The sequence below is a fragment of the Numida meleagris genome, chromosome 12 (genome assembly GCF_002078875.1).
Source record: "Numida meleagris isolate 19003 breed g44 Domestic line chromosome 12, NumMel1.0, whole genome shotgun sequence".
Taxonomy (NCBI): Eukaryota; Metazoa; Chordata; class Aves; order Galliformes; family Numididae; genus Numida; species Numida meleagris.
This window is the reverse complement of record NC_034420.1, coordinates 13,535,562-13,554,069: the sequence shown is the minus strand read 5'-3', so window position 1 is coordinate 13,554,069 and position 18,508 is coordinate 13,535,562. Positions and strand designations below refer to the sequence as shown.

General features: G+C 46.0%; 1 protein-coding gene across 3 annotated transcripts in view; it reads right to left on the bottom strand.

Annotated features, from left to right (window-relative positions):
• Nucleotides 1–15,957, bottom strand: part of RASGEF1C (RasGEF domain family member 1C) — a 75,488-nt gene extending 59,531 nt beyond the window's left edge. The window contains exons 1-3 of one of the 3 annotated variants that reach the window (XM_021410174.1): nucleotides 15,736–15,957; nucleotides 14,595–14,707; nucleotides 13,875–14,269 (exon numbers count right to left, since the gene is read on the bottom strand). In XM_021410174.1, the coding sequence (XP_021265849.1) occupies nucleotides 13,875–13,910 (36 nt within the window). In that variant the 5' untranslated portion in view covers nucleotides 13,911–14,269; nucleotides 14,595–14,707; nucleotides 15,736–15,957. Of the gene's footprint in view, nucleotides 1–12,415; nucleotides 12,627–13,874; nucleotides 14,270–14,594; nucleotides 14,708–15,735 lie in introns of those variants that run through there. The other 2 variants (XM_021410175.1, XM_021410176.1) reach the window with 2 other exon arrangements.

Sequence of the window (18,508 nt, the reverse complement as noted above, 5' to 3'; positions counted from 1 at the left end):
CGTAGATGCATCTCTGTCTACATTTCTAGTGCTCAGCTCAGCATGACGTCTTGGCAACACACGGATGCCCAAGGAGCTCAGCCAAGCCACGAATGGGAGGTAACTAGTTACAGCAGAGCCCCAGTACCACACGGCAATCCAAAAATCCTGCTTCCAAACCTCCAGAAGTCACACAGAAGAGATTTTCATAACCATCTCTTGGTCCCTGTGACCAAACAGTCCCACCAGAAGCACAGCTCATGCTGGAAAGCAAACCCAGCAAACTGCAGAACTCTGCAGACATCTTCCTAACGCCGCCGGGTCTGAGGTCTGTTCTCCCCCAGCGCTGGCGATGCTTGGTCACGCGTGTTTGCTCTCTTCTCTGCATGCCTGGAAATGCTCTTTCATACCCAGCTATGTCATAGAGCCTTGTCACCATGCTCCAAATAACTCAAATGAACGTCTCACATTTCTCAAGCAGTGTCATAAAACGTGGGGCTGCACACACCACAAACACTGACATATTTCACTAATACAATCCAGTAGCAACTTATGGAGAATATTTATGCAGCTCTTTATTATTTTCTATGAAAGGTAAACGACCCTTTTGGTGAAACGGTGACTTGTGCTGACAGCATCTTTGTTTTTAGGAAAAAATACCAATTGAGGTAGGTTCAGGAGGTTTAGAAGTTAACTTAGGGGTACAGATTTCTCTGGCCTTGTCAGAATAACAATAAATAAAGAAACTTCCCTTCTTCCAAACGTTTTCCTGTCATTCATCCTTCAAGCTGGTCTTGCTAAATTGGTTACTTCACACAACAATTAGCAGTAATACGAATGAGCTAAAGATGCATATAAATAAGGATCCATATATTGACGAAGTGAGGCTTTAAACACAACTTTCCATGACCTAAAAGTCACCTCCTCCATACACTTTGGTGGCTAAAGGTCAGATATTTCTAAATGAGGAAATGAGTGATTCTGCTTATTAGTGCAGGGCTGAGACTAAGCAAGGTTTGCTGCACGTGCCGATCTGTTAGAGCACTCCCAGGCTGAGGAAGCACTAACATTTCAGATGTGTGTCCAATTAAATGTTCTTAATTGCTGTTTGGCTAATTGATGTCGAGTGGTTTTGTCGTGATTTCAGCTGTTGATGAACAATTAGGTAGAATGCAGCATTAATTCCTTCTCTAACTACCGAGGAAGGCCAACACGTTCAAAATCAAGTGGAAGAACCCAAACCTAAGCAGAGCGGTGTGATCCCAGCACACACCATCTCACGAGGTAGAAAGCCAAGAAACCAGCACCTGTTCCCCAACACACCAGCAGTGGGAGATCACAGCAAGGTTCCCAGCCCAAGCAGGTGAGACACCAAAACCTCAAGTCTTCATGCTTGCACATTGCTCACTGACAGTGATAATAGCCATTCAAGGCCACAACGAGGCAACTCTTCATCAGGTTACTTTTTCCCCCCCCTTCTTTTCTTGTGTGTTTTCTGGTATTTTACCTTTTCTTTATAGTATTTTAGAATAACAGTCTGTTGGCATTTCTTCAGATATTTCGTATTAGCTCACACCTTTGCAAAAATGCCTCTTCTGTCGCCCAGCACTGAACCCAGCTCTCTTCCGCTCTGCCAAAAGAAAACTTTTCAATATTTGTAACCAGGAATTATCTGAAGTAATTCAGAAAGAGATTGGGGAAACTCATTCTCCTTCTCAGCTCTAGATCACTTTGGGAACTTTGGCCAAAACCACACAAAAGACCCAAATGATGCTCTCCCAAACGCCTTATCCTTTGGGAGCAGAGTAAGAGCAAGACTCACTAAAACAGTAACACTCACTGCTTTCCCTACAGTTGTTCAGTTCCCCTCCCCGCCCCTGTGGGAGGCTGCTGGCTGCTCCTGCCTTCAGACCATATGCACTTTTCCCAGTGACACCAGCACAAGTTCCCCAGGTCACCCAGGCTGCTTGTGAACCGCACCTGGAGGGGAACAAACACCAGGTTCCCATCCTCACTCAGATGCTGGAAAACCATTTGCGTGCCCACATTTGCTGAGTCTCATTCTTTTCCAATGGAGGATTAAGATCCATCTTCATGCAACGGAGGAGGCTCTGCAATAAAGACAACTTTCTGCAGCAACCTCAGCGAAACACAGGGAGCAGACCGAGTGCAGCCCTGTCTCAGGGCACCGATGGGACAGGGAAGCACTCTCTTCCCCCTGGCTGCCTTTGGGTGCCTGGTGCAGGGCACAGTGCCAGGTTTGTGCGGTGTTTGTTCGCTCTCCTGAGGGACAGCAGAGGCACAAGACAGCCAAAGGAAGAGTGAAGCAAGACTCTGGGGAGCAGGATGGCTTCAGGGAGCCAGCGCTTCACTCTCATTCTCTGCTACATCACACAGCAGCCTTAGACAAGTCCCATGATCTCACTGTCCCGCTGTTTCCATCTATCAAAAGAGGGTAACAGCCCGTCTCTAGCAGGGGAGGACGCCTTGATAAATGTACTAATTATCACCAGACACCCCACCCAGCAGGCAAGAAAAGAGAGGCCATTTATTTGCCTAAAAAAATCTTGCAATTATAAAATTACTACTTGAGAAGTCTGCAAATCAAGGACCTGGGACCTGGTTTAATTAAATCAATTGGAATTACAGCATTAATTTATAAAAAAAACCTCAAACCTCACAGGAAATAGTTTATATTGACCAGCATTCAAAATCCTTTCATACGCTGAGAGCAAATGCATTTTTATTATTCTTAGTACAGCAGAAACTGCCATGAAACTGCTCAGCAGTGCTTCCACACCGAGCAGCCTGGGCAGCCCAGCTGCACCTCTGCTGCTCCATTTGTCATCTCAATGCACCATTTGTTCCTCCGAACACCGATCATCTTACACAAAGCAGTTGTCATGCGTCTTCCCAGTCCCGACCATTTCAAGCACTACACATTCCTCTCCACACATGCTCATAAAAATCACTTGCCGTAAGAGCTTTAAATGGTCCTTGTCAAAACATCAAAATAGAAGGTGTTTAAGACAGAACCTCAGATTTCTCATGCTGCTTACAGAAACACCCATAAGACACATAGCCTTGTACAATGGGCTTTTCTTTTCGCAGCGTACCGCTGAGACCTGGGGATGTGGCTCATAAAGAAGCAGCATGCCGGGCAGGGAGGAGAGGGAGACAGCCACCTTAAAAGAACTCCATGCACATAAAAGCCTACAAAAAGGAAAACCTGTCTACCTGTACCAGAAACCACTAGGAAGTGACTTAAAGTAGTTTGGCAGCGTTCGTTCAGTGGTTATGTGAACCTATAAAGCATACATCTATAAAACACAAACATTTGTCAGGCAATCAATGCTGACGTGGAAAAGCTCGTTTCATGTTGCCAAACACAGAAGGCCAGAGTCTATTTTCCATGAAGAACAAACTTTAAACAATTACAATGGACATGAACAAGTCTCTGAGTTTATCTCAATTAAGTTTCCTGAAATCAGTTAAAAGACAAGCACTGTCAATCTCTTAGAAGCTCAAAGCTCTACCAGATCCAATGTTGTGCAGACAGCAATTGCTCACTTATTGACAGCAAAGAGCTGTGGATCAAGCCTTAATATTCGCTAATGTATCTGGCTGAAAGCAGACTTCAACGGTCCAATCCTTCTCCTATTCCCAAGAAAGAATTAAGTCACTTTAGTGGAGTTGCATGAAGTGGCAGCAGCTAGCGTCTGATCAGGAAAAAAAATATAGTTTTTGGACCAACCAGTTCTTACTGACCGCATTTTATCTGCTCAGAAATCTCCAAATCTCAGCTATAACAGAGGATGCCAGCTATACTGCTGTGCTATTAAAAAAAAGTGTTGCAAAGTAGAACTCCACCTCTCACTCAGCCGGGTGTCATTGAGCAGTAACCCTGGTGAAGCCAGGAGAGCTCCAGGAACATAAATATGAAGTGACAAGGAAAGCCAGCCTACTATTCACATCACATATTTCATGCTTCTTTCTATTTCACAATAACACACCAAGTTAAGCTGCTTATTAGATGGGCACATTCTCCTCACCGCAGCCAGATTTGTATTTTATGCTGGGCTCACCATCAGTACTGACTGCCCTTTAATCTTAATACTGCTGTCATTTGTGGTTCCCCTTTGCAAGATACTTGCTCTAACACACAAACTGCACAGCTGTTAACACTGCTGCAGCCCAGAAGAGAAAGGCACAAGTAATGCCAAGAGAAGGGCTTTACTGTAACCGCCCCTGTTCATACAGACCTCTTGCACATTTTCCTCAAATATTTGTTAGCCTATGTGATGTTGTAGCATCTGCTTCCAAGCCACTCAGCCCACCAATTTGTAAATAATGACCTTCCTGACATGAATTAATAACAGCTAATTGCTACGCAATAAAGAACAAAAGGGGCTGTTGCACAAAAGGTCTTCTACAGAATGAAAAAAGCACAAATGCTCTTTATTAGCAGGATCACTAATAGATGCTCCTCATTTGATCTGTATGGATTTGAGGAGTGTTTAGTATCAGTTAATGAAATTACCCGGGAAAACACAACTCCCAGAACAGCATTTCTAAACACGTACCATAGCCTGGCAGCTTATGAATGAAGTGCTCCATAGGAGTTTGTGTACATTTATTATTTACTACACCACATTAAGAAATAAGACTGCAAACGACAAGCTGACGCTCTTCCAAGTGTATACACTACATAATGATACGTGCTACCAGGGCTTAGCTATGGCCTCCAGAACAGCTCCTCGTTAGAGACAAGCAGGAAGACCCAAAGGAACCAAGTCACCTCCAGCACCTGAGGTAACAAACTGCAGCTACTCTGCCTTTATAAAAAGTTTTATTGAGGGTGTTTTAAAGCAACTCATAACAACCACCTGAAATGCTGTTTAACATATGCACACACTGAACAAAAGCACAAATCCCATCCCTGACACGCAGAGTTAGCACAGGAAGTTTGTGTCGCTGGCAGCCTCCATGGAGACAGAAAGGATCAGAAACCTCCCCCCGGCTCACATCCCACCTTGCTCTACTCTAGATCTTGCTCTCAGCATGCATCCCAAATTGGTACAAAGTCACTGCTCATCTCACAGAGGCAGACATCCGTATCTGACAGCTCACGTAGGCCCAAAGAGCCAGGTACGCTACAGGGTGGTAAGAAAAAGCCTCTTCCCTCAATAGCCAGCATCCCTTGTCATTAATTTGCAAATACCCAGGCTCAGAGACTGTCACCGTCTTCTGAAGAACTGCTCACGTGCCCCAAATTCTTCAGCCAGCTTTGAAATATCTGCAAGGTTACAGGATTAGCATACTTAACTCTACCGTAATGATGTATTTTGAAGAGGGGAAAAGAAAACAAAGAGTGTTCTAAGCTGTGAGCTTCCAAACCTTGCTGGCTTCCTGACTTAGTTGCATAGGGCACATTTGATGCAGCAAGCATTACTGAAAGGACAAACTGACTTCCGAAATGGAACGCACAAAAAAGCCCCACACAAAAATGAAGCAATAACTGGAAATGCTCCAGCACACATCTACTTGATTCTGTCAGATCAGGTCTTTGTGGTCATGTGCCATGACCCAAAAGTGTCAATAAGAGAAATTAACTACTTCATCTGTCTTCCACTGTGCTTTTTTTTCTGCTAATAGGTATTGTAGCTTATCCTTGACCTTTGAGAAAAAGGCACAGAATCCCACTGTGCCCATGACCCAAGTGACAGCGTGGAGGAGAAAGGTCATGTCAGAAATGCCCAAACAGCTCCAACAATCAAAACTACGTGTGGACTCGGCGCAGCTCCCACTGTTAGACAGCTGGATGGGAAACAGGAAAATACTACCCAAGTAAAAGGCACCCAACCAACCCATCTTAAGGCTTCACACTCCCCACCCAATGGGCTCTACTGGATCCACTGTTTGCAGCTGCATCTGTAACCTCGGTGAATTATTTCACACTGTGTCACCCTAATGGCCAAATCATAAGTGCCCCATGTAACCGTAGTCTCAAACTCCTTCCTCCCCATGCAGATAAAGCTCTGCAGAGTTTCAGTTCCCTGAATAAGACGACAGATTTGAATGAAGTGAAGGAAAATATCAGAAGACCTCAACAGTTCTCTTCGCTCTTCCCAGACTCACTGAGTACAGACCCACAGAGCACCTTGCCTTTCGCCTGCATCAACGCAGAAAGTTGCAGCTTCCTGCACTTGTGGCTTTTTCTTCTATCTGCTCTGATCTGTAGACAATAAATTCCCTGTAACATAAGATCCAAGCCTCAATGACCAAACCCTACACGCTGTACAATGTTTATATACATGCATTGGAACAGACTGTATGTACATATTCAAAGTCACTGTCATCAGGAAATGAGCCATGAAACGTGTAAATGATGGCACACTAATGATCTTTTTTTTTTATAGCTTAAATTAGAATCTTTGGAATTTCACAGCCAGAGACTTTTAAATAGGTCAAAAAATGCGATAATCACACTTAATGATCGCACTCACATGCACTGCATCAGAGCAAGGAGTGGGGAAACCTGAGCAGAATGGATATGAACTGCTGGCACAGCCAAAAAAAGCACGTAGCAAACCTCAAGTGATTTTTATACCAAAAACAAACACATCGCCCAGGCTAAAAGCTTTTTCCTTTTGGTCCTGCATGTCAGAACTGAGCTGCAAGACTCCAGGTGATCAGAAATTAACTGCTGTGCCTCTGTTACTTCCTTTTAGCCAGCCTTGCAGATTAGCAAAGGCTCCAGGTTCAAACACTTACAACTGGAGATCACGTAGTGATGAAGAGCAAGCACTCCCTACCTGAGGAATATGCTTTATTATTGCTCTTGTCCACACAAATTTCACCCCGGCATACATCAGCATTTTTAATTTTTTTAGTGAAACAATCAAGAATCCACAGAGCAATCACAATAATCATCTAGGCTCCAAACCAGGGGAGCATCCCTAAGTTCAGACACATGCCTATGCTCTCTTTACACCAACTGGTCTTCAAGGACTATTAGCCTAATGGAAAAATTGTGGAAAGAATGAGAATTTCAGGGAAATACACCATAGCTGCTAATTAATACGGTCCTGCCAAGCTACTGAGACATAACCAAAAAGCTAAACCAAGAAAAAAAAAAATCAGCTATATTTTGTGTCAAACTGAGCAAACAAAGTCAATGTTTGTCTACTGTGAAAGTACAAAGTCAGCAGGGGAGACTGCTTGGAAGCTTCTAAGAAAGCTACAGAGAAATGTTTTTTGGTTTCTTTTTTCCTCCAGTCAAAATTGGCTCCTTCTGAAAAACAAAGCAAGGCAGAAGATGAAAGGCCCTCTTTTCTGAAGCCAAAGATGAAGAATACAAAGAATATTAATGACTAACAAGTCTGCCCGTAAATGCCACGAGCTTAGCGGTAGTAGGGACAAAAAGGAAGAACAGGTCTGCTATTAACTAATGAAGTTTCTGATCTAACGAGCAGTGATGAAGGCTGATTGGGTCATTTATGATTCCATAACGTTAGTTCAGAAGAACAAAGGTTCCCTATGATGGATAAAGGGAGAGGAAAAGATGCCACCATGGACATGGGAAAGATCAGGATGACCGTGGGTCTCCCACAAAGCATGGAGCAGCAGCAAACTCCTGATCAGGGCTTGTCTCTCTCTCCCATCTCTGCATTTGCACAAATATACAAGGTGTCTGTCCTGCAGGAGAGTGAAGCACCGTTTCAGGTTTGTCACATGGCTTACATGGCACTTCTAGTCAATTCAGTTACAAAACATGATGTTTTCACGAATCACGTTTCCCAAAGGAAAGCTTCAAAACAAAGACAGCTTTGCCTTCATCATGATTATCAAATGCAGAGTGAACCCACCCGGCCACCACAGCTCCCCAGGACGCTGGCATTCCCTGTCGCAGGAGGGATGTGTTGAGCAGCACTGGAGGTTGTGCCCAGCCCCTCACCTCTGCACTGCCACGCAACATCAGCGCAAAGCACAACCCTCCACAGCTGACAATTACCCATTTGCTTTTGAGAAATTCTTTGAACTTAAGGAAACGAAGCAAAACAAAGCTGTGGAGAAAAATAAAAAGCCAGAAGCGACACTAAGCAAACTTGAGATTTGGAAACTGATTCATTTGCCAGCTCATAGGCATACGCACCCAGTGTGTCTATATTTACATGCACAGGCTCAGGCTCTCTGCTCTGTAGAGGCATTCTGAATATTTTTTAAATCAGCAAGAAATCAACCATCACTGCACTTGCAGAGAAGATGGAAAAATCCCCCCAGCTGAAGCTGTGACCGTTCAGGTTAAAGGAACCTCGAGTCCGCAGCTCTCCTTACAGCAAGACAGAGACAGAGCAGATAAAAGAAAAACTGTATCTGACATTCTTTTCCTTGACAGGCCATTGCACACTCCTGCAGACAGATTGCATTTTGGATTGAAATCTGATCCAGAAGATGATATGAGAAACCCTTGTGTTAACTTTGGAGGCTGTGGGATGGAAATCTGGGGAGCGTGCTCACAACATAAAAGCTGGCAGTGTTCAACCAAGTGCTGCCAGAGAGCTCTGCTGCTGCCCCTGTCCTGCAGGGCTGGGTATGCAAAGCTGCTAATTCAGTGCCCAGCTTTGTGTGACACACAGCGGTCTCAGCAGATCACCAAGTTCTCTCAGCATCTGTCTGAGAAATGGGAATAACAACACATCCTAACGGCAGCACAAAGGCTTCCTAATGCTTGAAAGCACTTTGTAGATAAGGAACATCAAGACAGCAGTTGGCAGAAGGATTTTGGGCAGGCAGACAGACATAAATCCAAGCACTCACATCATATATGCTTTCAGACAAGCACGGCAGCAGATCAGTTCCCTGTATTTAGTGGTTGTGGGCTTCATCCTCTTGACATACTGAGCACTGCCTTTGATCCAAAAAAATGAGTCCAGGGAGAATATTCGCATGGTTAATGTTAATCATATGCTTAAATTCTCTGGATTTATAGAGAGAGTAAAAGAGAAAAGTGCTCCCCAGCTCCAAAACAAATTGCCCGGAATTATATTTAGGACACGAGTAAACATTCAACCAGCAGAGGAAAGGCCTCTGCTATGCACCTGCTGGATTTCAGCATCCCTGAAGAAACACACAGGTGGGAAAAGTGTCTGGGGTGAGTTTGTTGAGACAAACCCTTTCTAACATGGCCAACACGATGCTGTTTGAAAGAAGCACCCCAGAGCATTTGGACAGTATACACGGGCAGAACACGTCCTTGAGCAAGGAAAGGAGGAAAAACAAACAAATGAAATTTGCTAAGAAACCCTTCACATAGATTTAAACTTATGATTATGAATCAATTTCCTATTACTAACTCCATTATTTACTGTGTGCTGTGAGAGAACAGGTTTTCCCAGCAGACAGGCAGCGCCAGCAGGAGCTCACAAGCACTGCCAGCCTTGCAGCAGGCACGGGCAGCACCTTCAGCATCATCTCCTCAACCCTCTACATCACACTGAACTTAAACACTAAGCAAAAAGCTTTCGACTCTCTCTCCCCTTAACGCCTTGCTCGTTTAAAGCACGCACTGATCTCTCCCACCTCGTTTCTCTGAAATACCTGATTCATTTTTACACCCTGCTAAACTCCTGGCCAAGCTAACGGCCTGGGGCTATGCGCCCCCTACGCTGGCTGGCCAGGGGGTGCAGAAGTGTCTCCTTGTTCCCTGCAGGTGCCTCAATCACTCCAGCAAGGACACAGCAGCACTTTGGCACAGGTGAACCCAGCACAGCAGAAGGCACTCACGGCAGCAGGTGAGCTGAGCTCCACGTGGTCACTGCTGGAGAACAAAAAGCGCTTCAAGCTACGTTTGTAACTACAGCATGGACGTATTCCTCTCCAGATCAGTGGCAGCAGCATAAACAAATAACTGGCTTCCAGAGATGGTTTTCAAAACTCTGTTCAACAAGCACACATAGCAAGAAAAGCCTCAGGCAACTAAAGGACGACTACCCAGCGCTTGATTGCTCCAACAGATCTGCAAACATTACCCAGCTTACTCACAGCAGCATCACGCTTCGCCAGCGATGTGAGAAGGACAAACCACTCCGTGACCAGCCCAAATCACCCAAGACGCTAACTAAATAAGGCTCTTAATTATCTTAAGGGATTTAGAGAAAAAAGTCTTTTAAGATTACCCCAAAATTTGATTAAATAACACTTTAAGCTCTTTCAACTGAGCATCAGTAGGTGAAGTGGAATTTATGGTACAACAGAAATGTTTTGTCCTCAGTGAATGACTTTTTGTGAGGCGCGCTGTATTTCAACTGCGTTCACCGCTTTTAACTTCGTAAACCAGGGGGAGCTATAGCAGTCATTTCCAAAGGGTTAACAAGGTAATTATCTTTCTTGGTTGACTGAATTAGAACTATACAAAACGCTGTGCTTCAGAGGAGGCAGAAGCATACTCCTACCCTCACCTGCCCTAACCCAAAACCCACAGGGGATGGAATTACATCGCTGGGTGGGGCTGCGAGAAGTCCAAGGGAAGTCAGCACAGCGGTAGAAATGCTGGGTTTGTTTCTCCTCCTTTGCAAGACGCTTTGCTATCCCAAGGTTTGTAGGTACTACGGAACACCACAAAATACAGTTATTGCACCTCGTTAGCACAAGCTGACAGACCCCAGCAAAGGGGAAGTCCCTGGGAGAGGGACCCAGAAGACACCTCTGCAACTCCCAGAAGCAGCGGCACCGCTTCTCATGATGGACAGGGTACGTTGCGAGGCACAGCTCCAAGCCTGTGCAGTCTCAGAGCATCTCTGACAATAAGCTAAGACCCCTCTGACACCTCCAGTGCCTTCCCTTTGTTCTGTAGCATCACCCAGGAGGACTACTGTAAAAGATCTTCATTGCTAGGAACATTTCTCAAGCTAGAACTTTGACTCATCCTTTGCTCTACTGTGTCTTCCTTGCAACCAATGAATTCACTCCCCATATCACTCCTTTACCCAACTCTTCTCCATCCCAGGCAGTCCACTCCTCCCATCCATAACAAAGTAAGCAAGGATTATGGAATCCTGGAAAGCAGAGGCAAGGAGCATCGCTCTGTGCCGAAGCAGCAGGAGGTGCCCCCAGCTGCACCACAGAGCAGTTATCCCACAGCAGGGGCTGAGCCCAGCAAGGCTTGCTGGAACAGACCTATTTGCTTAGGAAGAGCAATTAACTTCCAGTCTGATTTCCTTCTGATCTAAGTCCAGAATGACTCCCATTAAATCAATTACTGACACGGTGTCACTCTGGATTGTGGTCTCAAATAGAGCTTGTGAAATACAAGCTCTATTACATCTAATCTAATACAATCATTTAAATCATGAAATACCTGTCTAGGAAACATCTTCTGTGCAATACAAGCGTCAGTATTTTAGGTTTTAGCAACAACACGAGGCGTACCAACCCTCGTGCCCAGAGAGGTCAGGGGCAGGAAACTCCCTCAAAGGACCACCAGGTCCAAAGAATACAACCTGGACAAACACAGTTCCTCCTCCACACTTCTCTGTTCCCCCCAACCTCTCAGTGTTTCACGCACCACAAGAGCATCACTGTGGGCCAGCGTGGGTCCTCACGCACAGCACCAAAGCCCCCGAGCCACACAGTGCCACCCAGGAAGGAATACCCTGGGTATCAAAGCCAGCACTGACAGGCAGTGCAGCTGCTCCCATGCCCTGGTAATTAGGTACTATGGACACGCTCCTGCTGTAAGCGCATCTTTGACATAACGTAGCATGACAATTTCTTCAGAGCCACAGAAATGCAGTGCATACAAATAAACCTGAACGCTGAAACCATTTTATTGTTCGTAAGAATATGCACACTGCACCTGTTACGACCAAGGGCACTGCCTATGCCTCGGAGCGGATTAATTCAGCCTCCACCAAACCTGGCTGTCTAGGAGGACTGTTAAATTCCAAGAGCAAATAAAACACTGCAAAATCATTTTTACGATAAGAAATCCTTACCAGATACGCAGGGAGAGATCTTTAAATCCGAGCTAAGGAAAACAATCCACAAACTGACATTTTTTTCCCCGAGCTTCTCTTACGACCGCAGAGTCAGTTTAAATTAAATTTAGCTGAAAGCAAATAACTCTCGGACTGACAGCGCTTAAGTCCTAGCCTGGAACAGCTGCCGGGGAGCCCAGCCCAGGACTCCGAGCAGGGGGAGGCAGGACGGGGCGCGCTGCCCGAGCCGTGCGGGAGCAGCCCGCGGGGAATCGCTTCCGCAGCGCCCTGGGGGAGCCGGGGCCGGGAGCAGGTGGCGGAGGCGGGCGGGTCCCCACCGCCGGAGCGCGTGGAGCACCGCTGGGTTTTTAGGTGGGAAGGAAAAGCCGGAGGAGCGCGGGAGGGGGACGCGGAGCCGCGGCAGCGCGGTGCTGGGGGGCGGGGAGCGGGCTACTCACCCAGCTACGCGCGGCTGCTGCCCCCGCTGCCGTCCATGGGGGCGGTGGGGCGACGGGAGCCCGCTGCGGGCGAGAGCCGCCCCGCGATCCGCCGCATCTGCCCGCCGCCGCGGAGGAGAAGAAGGAGGAGGAGGAGGCGGCGGTAGAGGAGGAGGAGGAGGAAGAGCAGCCCGCTCCGCACCGCCCCGAGCCCCAGCGCAGCCCGACCGCAGAGCGCCGCCTGCCCGCCGCGCCCGGCACGGGACCGGCTGCGAGGCGGAGAGCGAGCGCGGCCCGCGGGGCAGGTGCAGCCCCGAGCACACGGCGCAGCTCCAGCAGCTGCAGCGCCCCGGGGCCGCGCCCGAACATGGGCGGGGAAGGAGGGTGAGGGAGGGCGAGAAGCGACTGTGCATAACGTGGCCGGGCGTCAAACCGCCCCGCGAGGGCTCCTAATGAAGTACAGCTGTTCCCTGATGTAATTATAGCATCCTCCTCCTGATAATTGGCTTTGGCAGACGTGCTGATCGGAATCTCCCCCAGCGCACCTCCCGTGCAACCCCTCCTCACTCGGGGCAGAGACCCGGGGCCTCCTGTAAAACCGCGGCCAAACCTCATCCTTGCCTCCCTGCAGATCCACGGCGTGTGGGACAGGCCCTGAGTGTCTGGCCCCCCCATCCCTGAACCCCACGGTTCGAGAGCTGTGACTTTGGTGGATGCCTTTGGCTCCCAAGTGGTGAAAATAAGGGACGGTGTATATTTACTTATTTCTTAAAGTATATGTCCTTAGAAAAGGAAGATGACTGGGCTAGGCGTAGAAAAGGAGGGCATGGCGTCTCAGATTTACAAACAAAAGGTTACTGCATATGCTCAGGAAAGGCTGTGGTCTGGAAGAATGGCACCTTGTCAGGATGGCCCCTGGGATGCCCACAGCTGGCTGAGCAGGACAGCACTGCTCCTCTGCTGCTCCCTTGCTCTATCTGTGCTCTTGATGGGCTGGGTAAGCTGCAGCCGGTTCAAACACTCCAGTTCTTCCCCAGTGAGTTTGTCTTTAGAGCAATTGCCAATGAGGACACGCCAGTACAAGCCAGATGTGTGGGTGTTTTCTGCGTGTATGCGGGGAAAATGGATCAAGCCCACCAAGTCATCTTGCAGAGCACACGCAGCCAACCCCAGGTTACAATTTCCGGTTGCTACAGGCTCTGGACCTGACTGCTTTCCCCTGATGACTCAAGGCTGAAACGTGGCTGCCCCATGCCTGCTGACACTTGGGCACTATGAGGAGTGTAAATACTCCAGATAAGCAGGATTAGGGAACTCTCCTAGCCCAGGGTGGCTGTAGTCCTGTGAGCAAAGGCCAGCTTCCCAGCCCAAGCCCACAATAAGTCACTCTCCCACATTACATTCACCAGCAGCACCAACATGACACCTGTGGACTGAAAATGATTTTCAGAGAACCATACGAGTAGATTAGCATGCTTACCTTATTGACAACATCCTTGTTTTTCTTATACTTCATGGACCTTCCAGCCGGAGTATGAAGGCCTTCTCCTCCCCGCAGTTCTACACATCAGTATTTTTCACCTGTCTCTCCCTGACTTATTTTCTAACATCTTTCCAGGTGTTAAGCTGTTGAGCGTATGACTTCCAAGGATGAGCTTTGTCAAAAAGAGGAGGAACAGTAAATTTGTTCTTCTCCGACCTCTGTTACATTTTCTGTCCTTCACTGGTTATTAAAGGTAGATGGTTCAGAGCTGACTTCAACTTGTTCCTCAGATATTCCAGGGTAACTGTCTTCAGGCTTTGTCTGTTTCAGCATACCTTTTGCATGTGTGCCCCTCTGCAAGTGTTTTCATATTGATTTCTGAAGGTCTTATCCTGGAAGTAGAAAACAGGGAAGTTGAATTCAGCCAGTAACGGGTCCATCACTGATTTTGTTCTTCATTTCATTCCATTTTAAGAATGCTTTCTTAAAGGAAACAAGGTAATGTAACTTTGATCCTAAGCAAGTGAGAACAACGCCTTTTTTCCTCTGGTATGAGGCACCTGTCCAGCATTTTATTAACTTTGCTAATTGCATTAAGCATGATGCAGTGCTGAACAGTCCTTGGCTGCTAATTCCCAGATCACTGCAGTTAAGTTGAGTGTTACATGAGAAAAAATCATAGCAGGAGGAAAAAAAAAAAGGACATTTTAGACTCACAGTGGCTAAGAACTAATCATAACAGTCCTCAATTCTGATCAGCTTCTGTCAGCAATCATGTTTTATGAACTACTGGAAGATGATGGTAGGACTCACTGCGACACGCTTCTGAGCTGTGTGGGTACAAGCGAGATTGATAGATCTTACAAGTTCAGACATTTATACAAACAAGAAACATTAATTTTCCACATGTGAATACCTTATGGAGATTTCTGTGCAGATAATTTGTATATGCTCTTTCATTTTGTTACATGTGAACCTGATAATAATCTGAATTTACATACACAAATTACTGGAAGGTCTGGATCTGGCACACCGGGGAGTCGTTTCTGGCGAGGAGCATTAGAGATGTGATAACTATTTAGACAACTATATAAAATGAAATCAGCGCTTGTCAAGGGAAAATGCATTGCTATGAAAACTGGAACCGGTATGTTCTCAAATAAAACTGTAGTCTGTGAAAAAGTTCATCAGAAATCCTCTCCTGCTACTCGCCTGCCGTACTGCTTTTCTTATTTCTTTCTCTCCTTTCCTGGGGTGCAAACCCACACCCAGAAGCAGAGAGCTGCGGAGGCAGAGGCAGCAGTAGCGTGCTGCAGATGTGGAAAAGCAGTAAATCACTGCTCAGAGCAGCGAGTGGCAGAGGTCCTGCACTCCACATGGGTGGCTCTACCTGCAGGGATCAAGGAGGACCCAAGGAGGACACCGTCTGTGATGTGAGTGCAACACACATTGGGACTGGCTGTGTGTGCATGGTAGGTTTGACCTGGAAAAGTTGGTCTTGATACTTCTGGTTCTGAGAGCAGCTGAGACCTGAGTTCTGCTCCAGAAATAAGAGAAGAAGCAAGGCCAGAGGAGACCTATGGAAGAAGCTGCAATGGTCAGGCAGTGGTTTCTGGATGACACATGTCCACATTTTCCATTTTTAAGAAGCACAAGGGCTTTTGAATGTGTTTTTTTGGAATGAGTATTCTGCTTTTTCTTATCTGATCATCAGGGTACCTATGCTGCAACCAACCAGAAGAAAACTGTATGGAAGCAAGCGGCAAATAATAATAAAAGAGCCAGTCAAGCCACTGCTAATCACATTAGTTTATATATGCTGTTTATAATTAGACTACTTAAACATTCATTTCCTTACCTTGTTAAAGACTGTATCTTCCCAGGACCCTCACCTTTGTCCGTTGTCTTTGTGGCACACAGTAGAGACAGGTACAATTACTCAGCTCAGTATTTCTGAAGTACTCCAAAGTACTTTGATGCAGCAGCACTGTAAATTCTCAGCAGCAGCTAATTGTCTCATTTTAATGCATTTTTAATGAGACACCTGGGAGAATATAAAAACAACACAAACCCACAGAAAAACAATATTTTTCATTGGCTTTGCAGTCCCTCCTCATTTCTGTCTTCCTGCAAAAGGGCTTTTTCAATATTGACACACAAAGGGGCAGCCCCTTAGCTTCACCCAGCTGTGTGACAGCATCGTTCTCTGCCACGCCATGACCCACCATCCATGGGCATGGCAGAATCTATAAAACACCATGGAGGGAATCCAGAGAGAAGAGTCCTCCAGCCTGCAGATGTTCCACATCCGCATCGCTTTCATCTCTCTAGGCAACCTTGTCATCTGAATTGTAGATGTAACTCTCAGATAGGAAGAAAAAAAGGTGGCAAAGGGTTGTAAGTGCACCTCCAGTTGGTGCTGGCCTGCCCAGATGCCTTAGCCTGCAGTCACTAACTGGTTTCAGCTGGTGAGAGCTCTGGTCCAAGCTCAGTAGCTTTGATGCTTAACAGTATAATGACATTTAATACTATTAGCATGCCAGCAAACTGGTATCTTTTTTTTTTTTTTTTTTGTACATGTCTTTGCTGCTTAATTCATGAAGGGGCTTTGCACATCCGCAGTACTTACAGAGACAAGGGGCTTGTTGATTCTAGCAGAAGGGCTCTCCAGTCTGTGCTGTGGCTGTGGTAGAGTGCCTAGCACAAACACTCAGGTTAGTTGCAAAACTCCCCTTGAATTTTGCTGCTTCTGGGAAATGCCTCGGAGTTAGGTGAGCTGGCTCCTTCCAGAGAGCTGCAAAGCTGCTGAATTTGTTTGAAGCAAGGGGCAGAGGGTCACGTTGCAACCGTAGGTCGGGGAGAGCATCACTTTTGGGAAATGAATATTGACTCACTGAACCTACAATAACAGCGGAGAAAAGCTCAAATCTCATAGCACTTAATAGTCCTTTGTTGATGAAGATTATTTTGACAAGACCTCCAGGAAACGTACTTTCTCACTGCAAACCTATTTGCAGGCTGCTTTTGCCCTTACTGTATTTCATCTCTTTTTCTAAGACGGATTTTTTCCTCCACAGATGAGATCCCAGTTTCTTTCCAGACTTGGACAATAGTGCAGTTGAAAAGGGTGACAAAACAAGCTTCTTCTCAAGCTACCACACAAAAGACGTCAGTCAGGATATTTACAACAAACACTGGCTCCAAATGCGAGGGCTCCCATTTCCTGGCAGTGTTGCTCTACACAGTGTTTTCTCTGGAAGGAATCAATTACATCAGTGGGCTCGGGAATGTATGTTGAGATGGTTTAATCAGAGTTGAAAATCACAGTACAGAAAGGGGCTTCAGTTCTTCTGGCTGGACACAACGTACTCCATTTGGGAGACACTGAGGAATTTCACTGATACCAGACACATTAGCTCATCTCCAAACAGCGTTAACATGGCTGGTGGCAGTACTATGAACCTGATTCAGCAAAGCACTGAAGCACATGCTAAACATTAATTTCTTCAATTAGACTTAGACATGCGCTCTGGGCTGAGGATATGCCACAATAGCCACAGAAATCACAGCAGCGTTCATCAGGTAATTTGTTTTGACCAGTGAATTCCTCTGTAGATAGAAGTTTTGTCATGTTTCCCATACACCTGTCTGTTGCTTAGCTCTCTCTGTTGACTTTATTCTTACACTTCTAGGCAGTCTTTCAGGACACAGCACTTCCTGTTCATTTTACATTTGTACAACATCAAGTACAAATAAGGCTGTGGTTTCTTTAGCTCTCGTAACACCAGTTATTACAACAGGAATGGATTAACTGCAAGCTTTATTGCCTTCCTAAATAGAGGCTTATAGTTAGACCCTAATCTTTCTTATGTTTTCCTCAGTGTATGAAACGGGTCTTTACTCAAACCAGCTTGCTTTAGATCCCCATGGGGCAAAATGTCTGTGGGTGGAATGACATCTATTTGAAAGGATCGATATTAAGCGAGAAGTGAAGATTAAAAGGTCTGGAAAACTTCTAAGACTTCAGCTGAAATGTTGTGTAACAGCAAGGCTGTAGCAAGATGACAGAAGCTGCGTTCCTATGTGACTTGACAAGCTATGGAAATGCTGAATGTTTCTGCAGTAAGCTAATCTGCTGATAAGAAATTAAAGCAGTGGTTAATTAGAGACCAGGTTCAAGGGAAAGCTCAGCTGAGCCTACAGAGTTATTGCTTCACTGATAGAGCATGAGATTTCAAAAGAAGCACTGAGTATAGGCAGGTAACCTGGAAGAGATGGGCCAAAGCCCACTCTGTTCCACCGGTGTAAAATTTATCGTCAGTAGGAGCAGATTCAGGCTGATAATCATCAGTGAGTTTCAGTGAATGCTGGAATTGCCTGCTTAATTGTGTGAGAGTTGCAAGAGAAAGATAAAGGTGGATAAGTCATTATCCAGGGGCAAGTCCTAACATTGCTGGACAAACATTTTGCTGAAGGGTCTTTCTTAGGCGTCGGGTTTTTATCTGAATTCTATCAACTGCATTCCTAGGAGGAGGAAAAAAATCCACAAGAGCAAACCCTCACCAAGAGAGGGAATAGTATGTGTTTGATTGACAGTCATGTATTTTTTTGTTTTAAATTAGAGTTTTTAA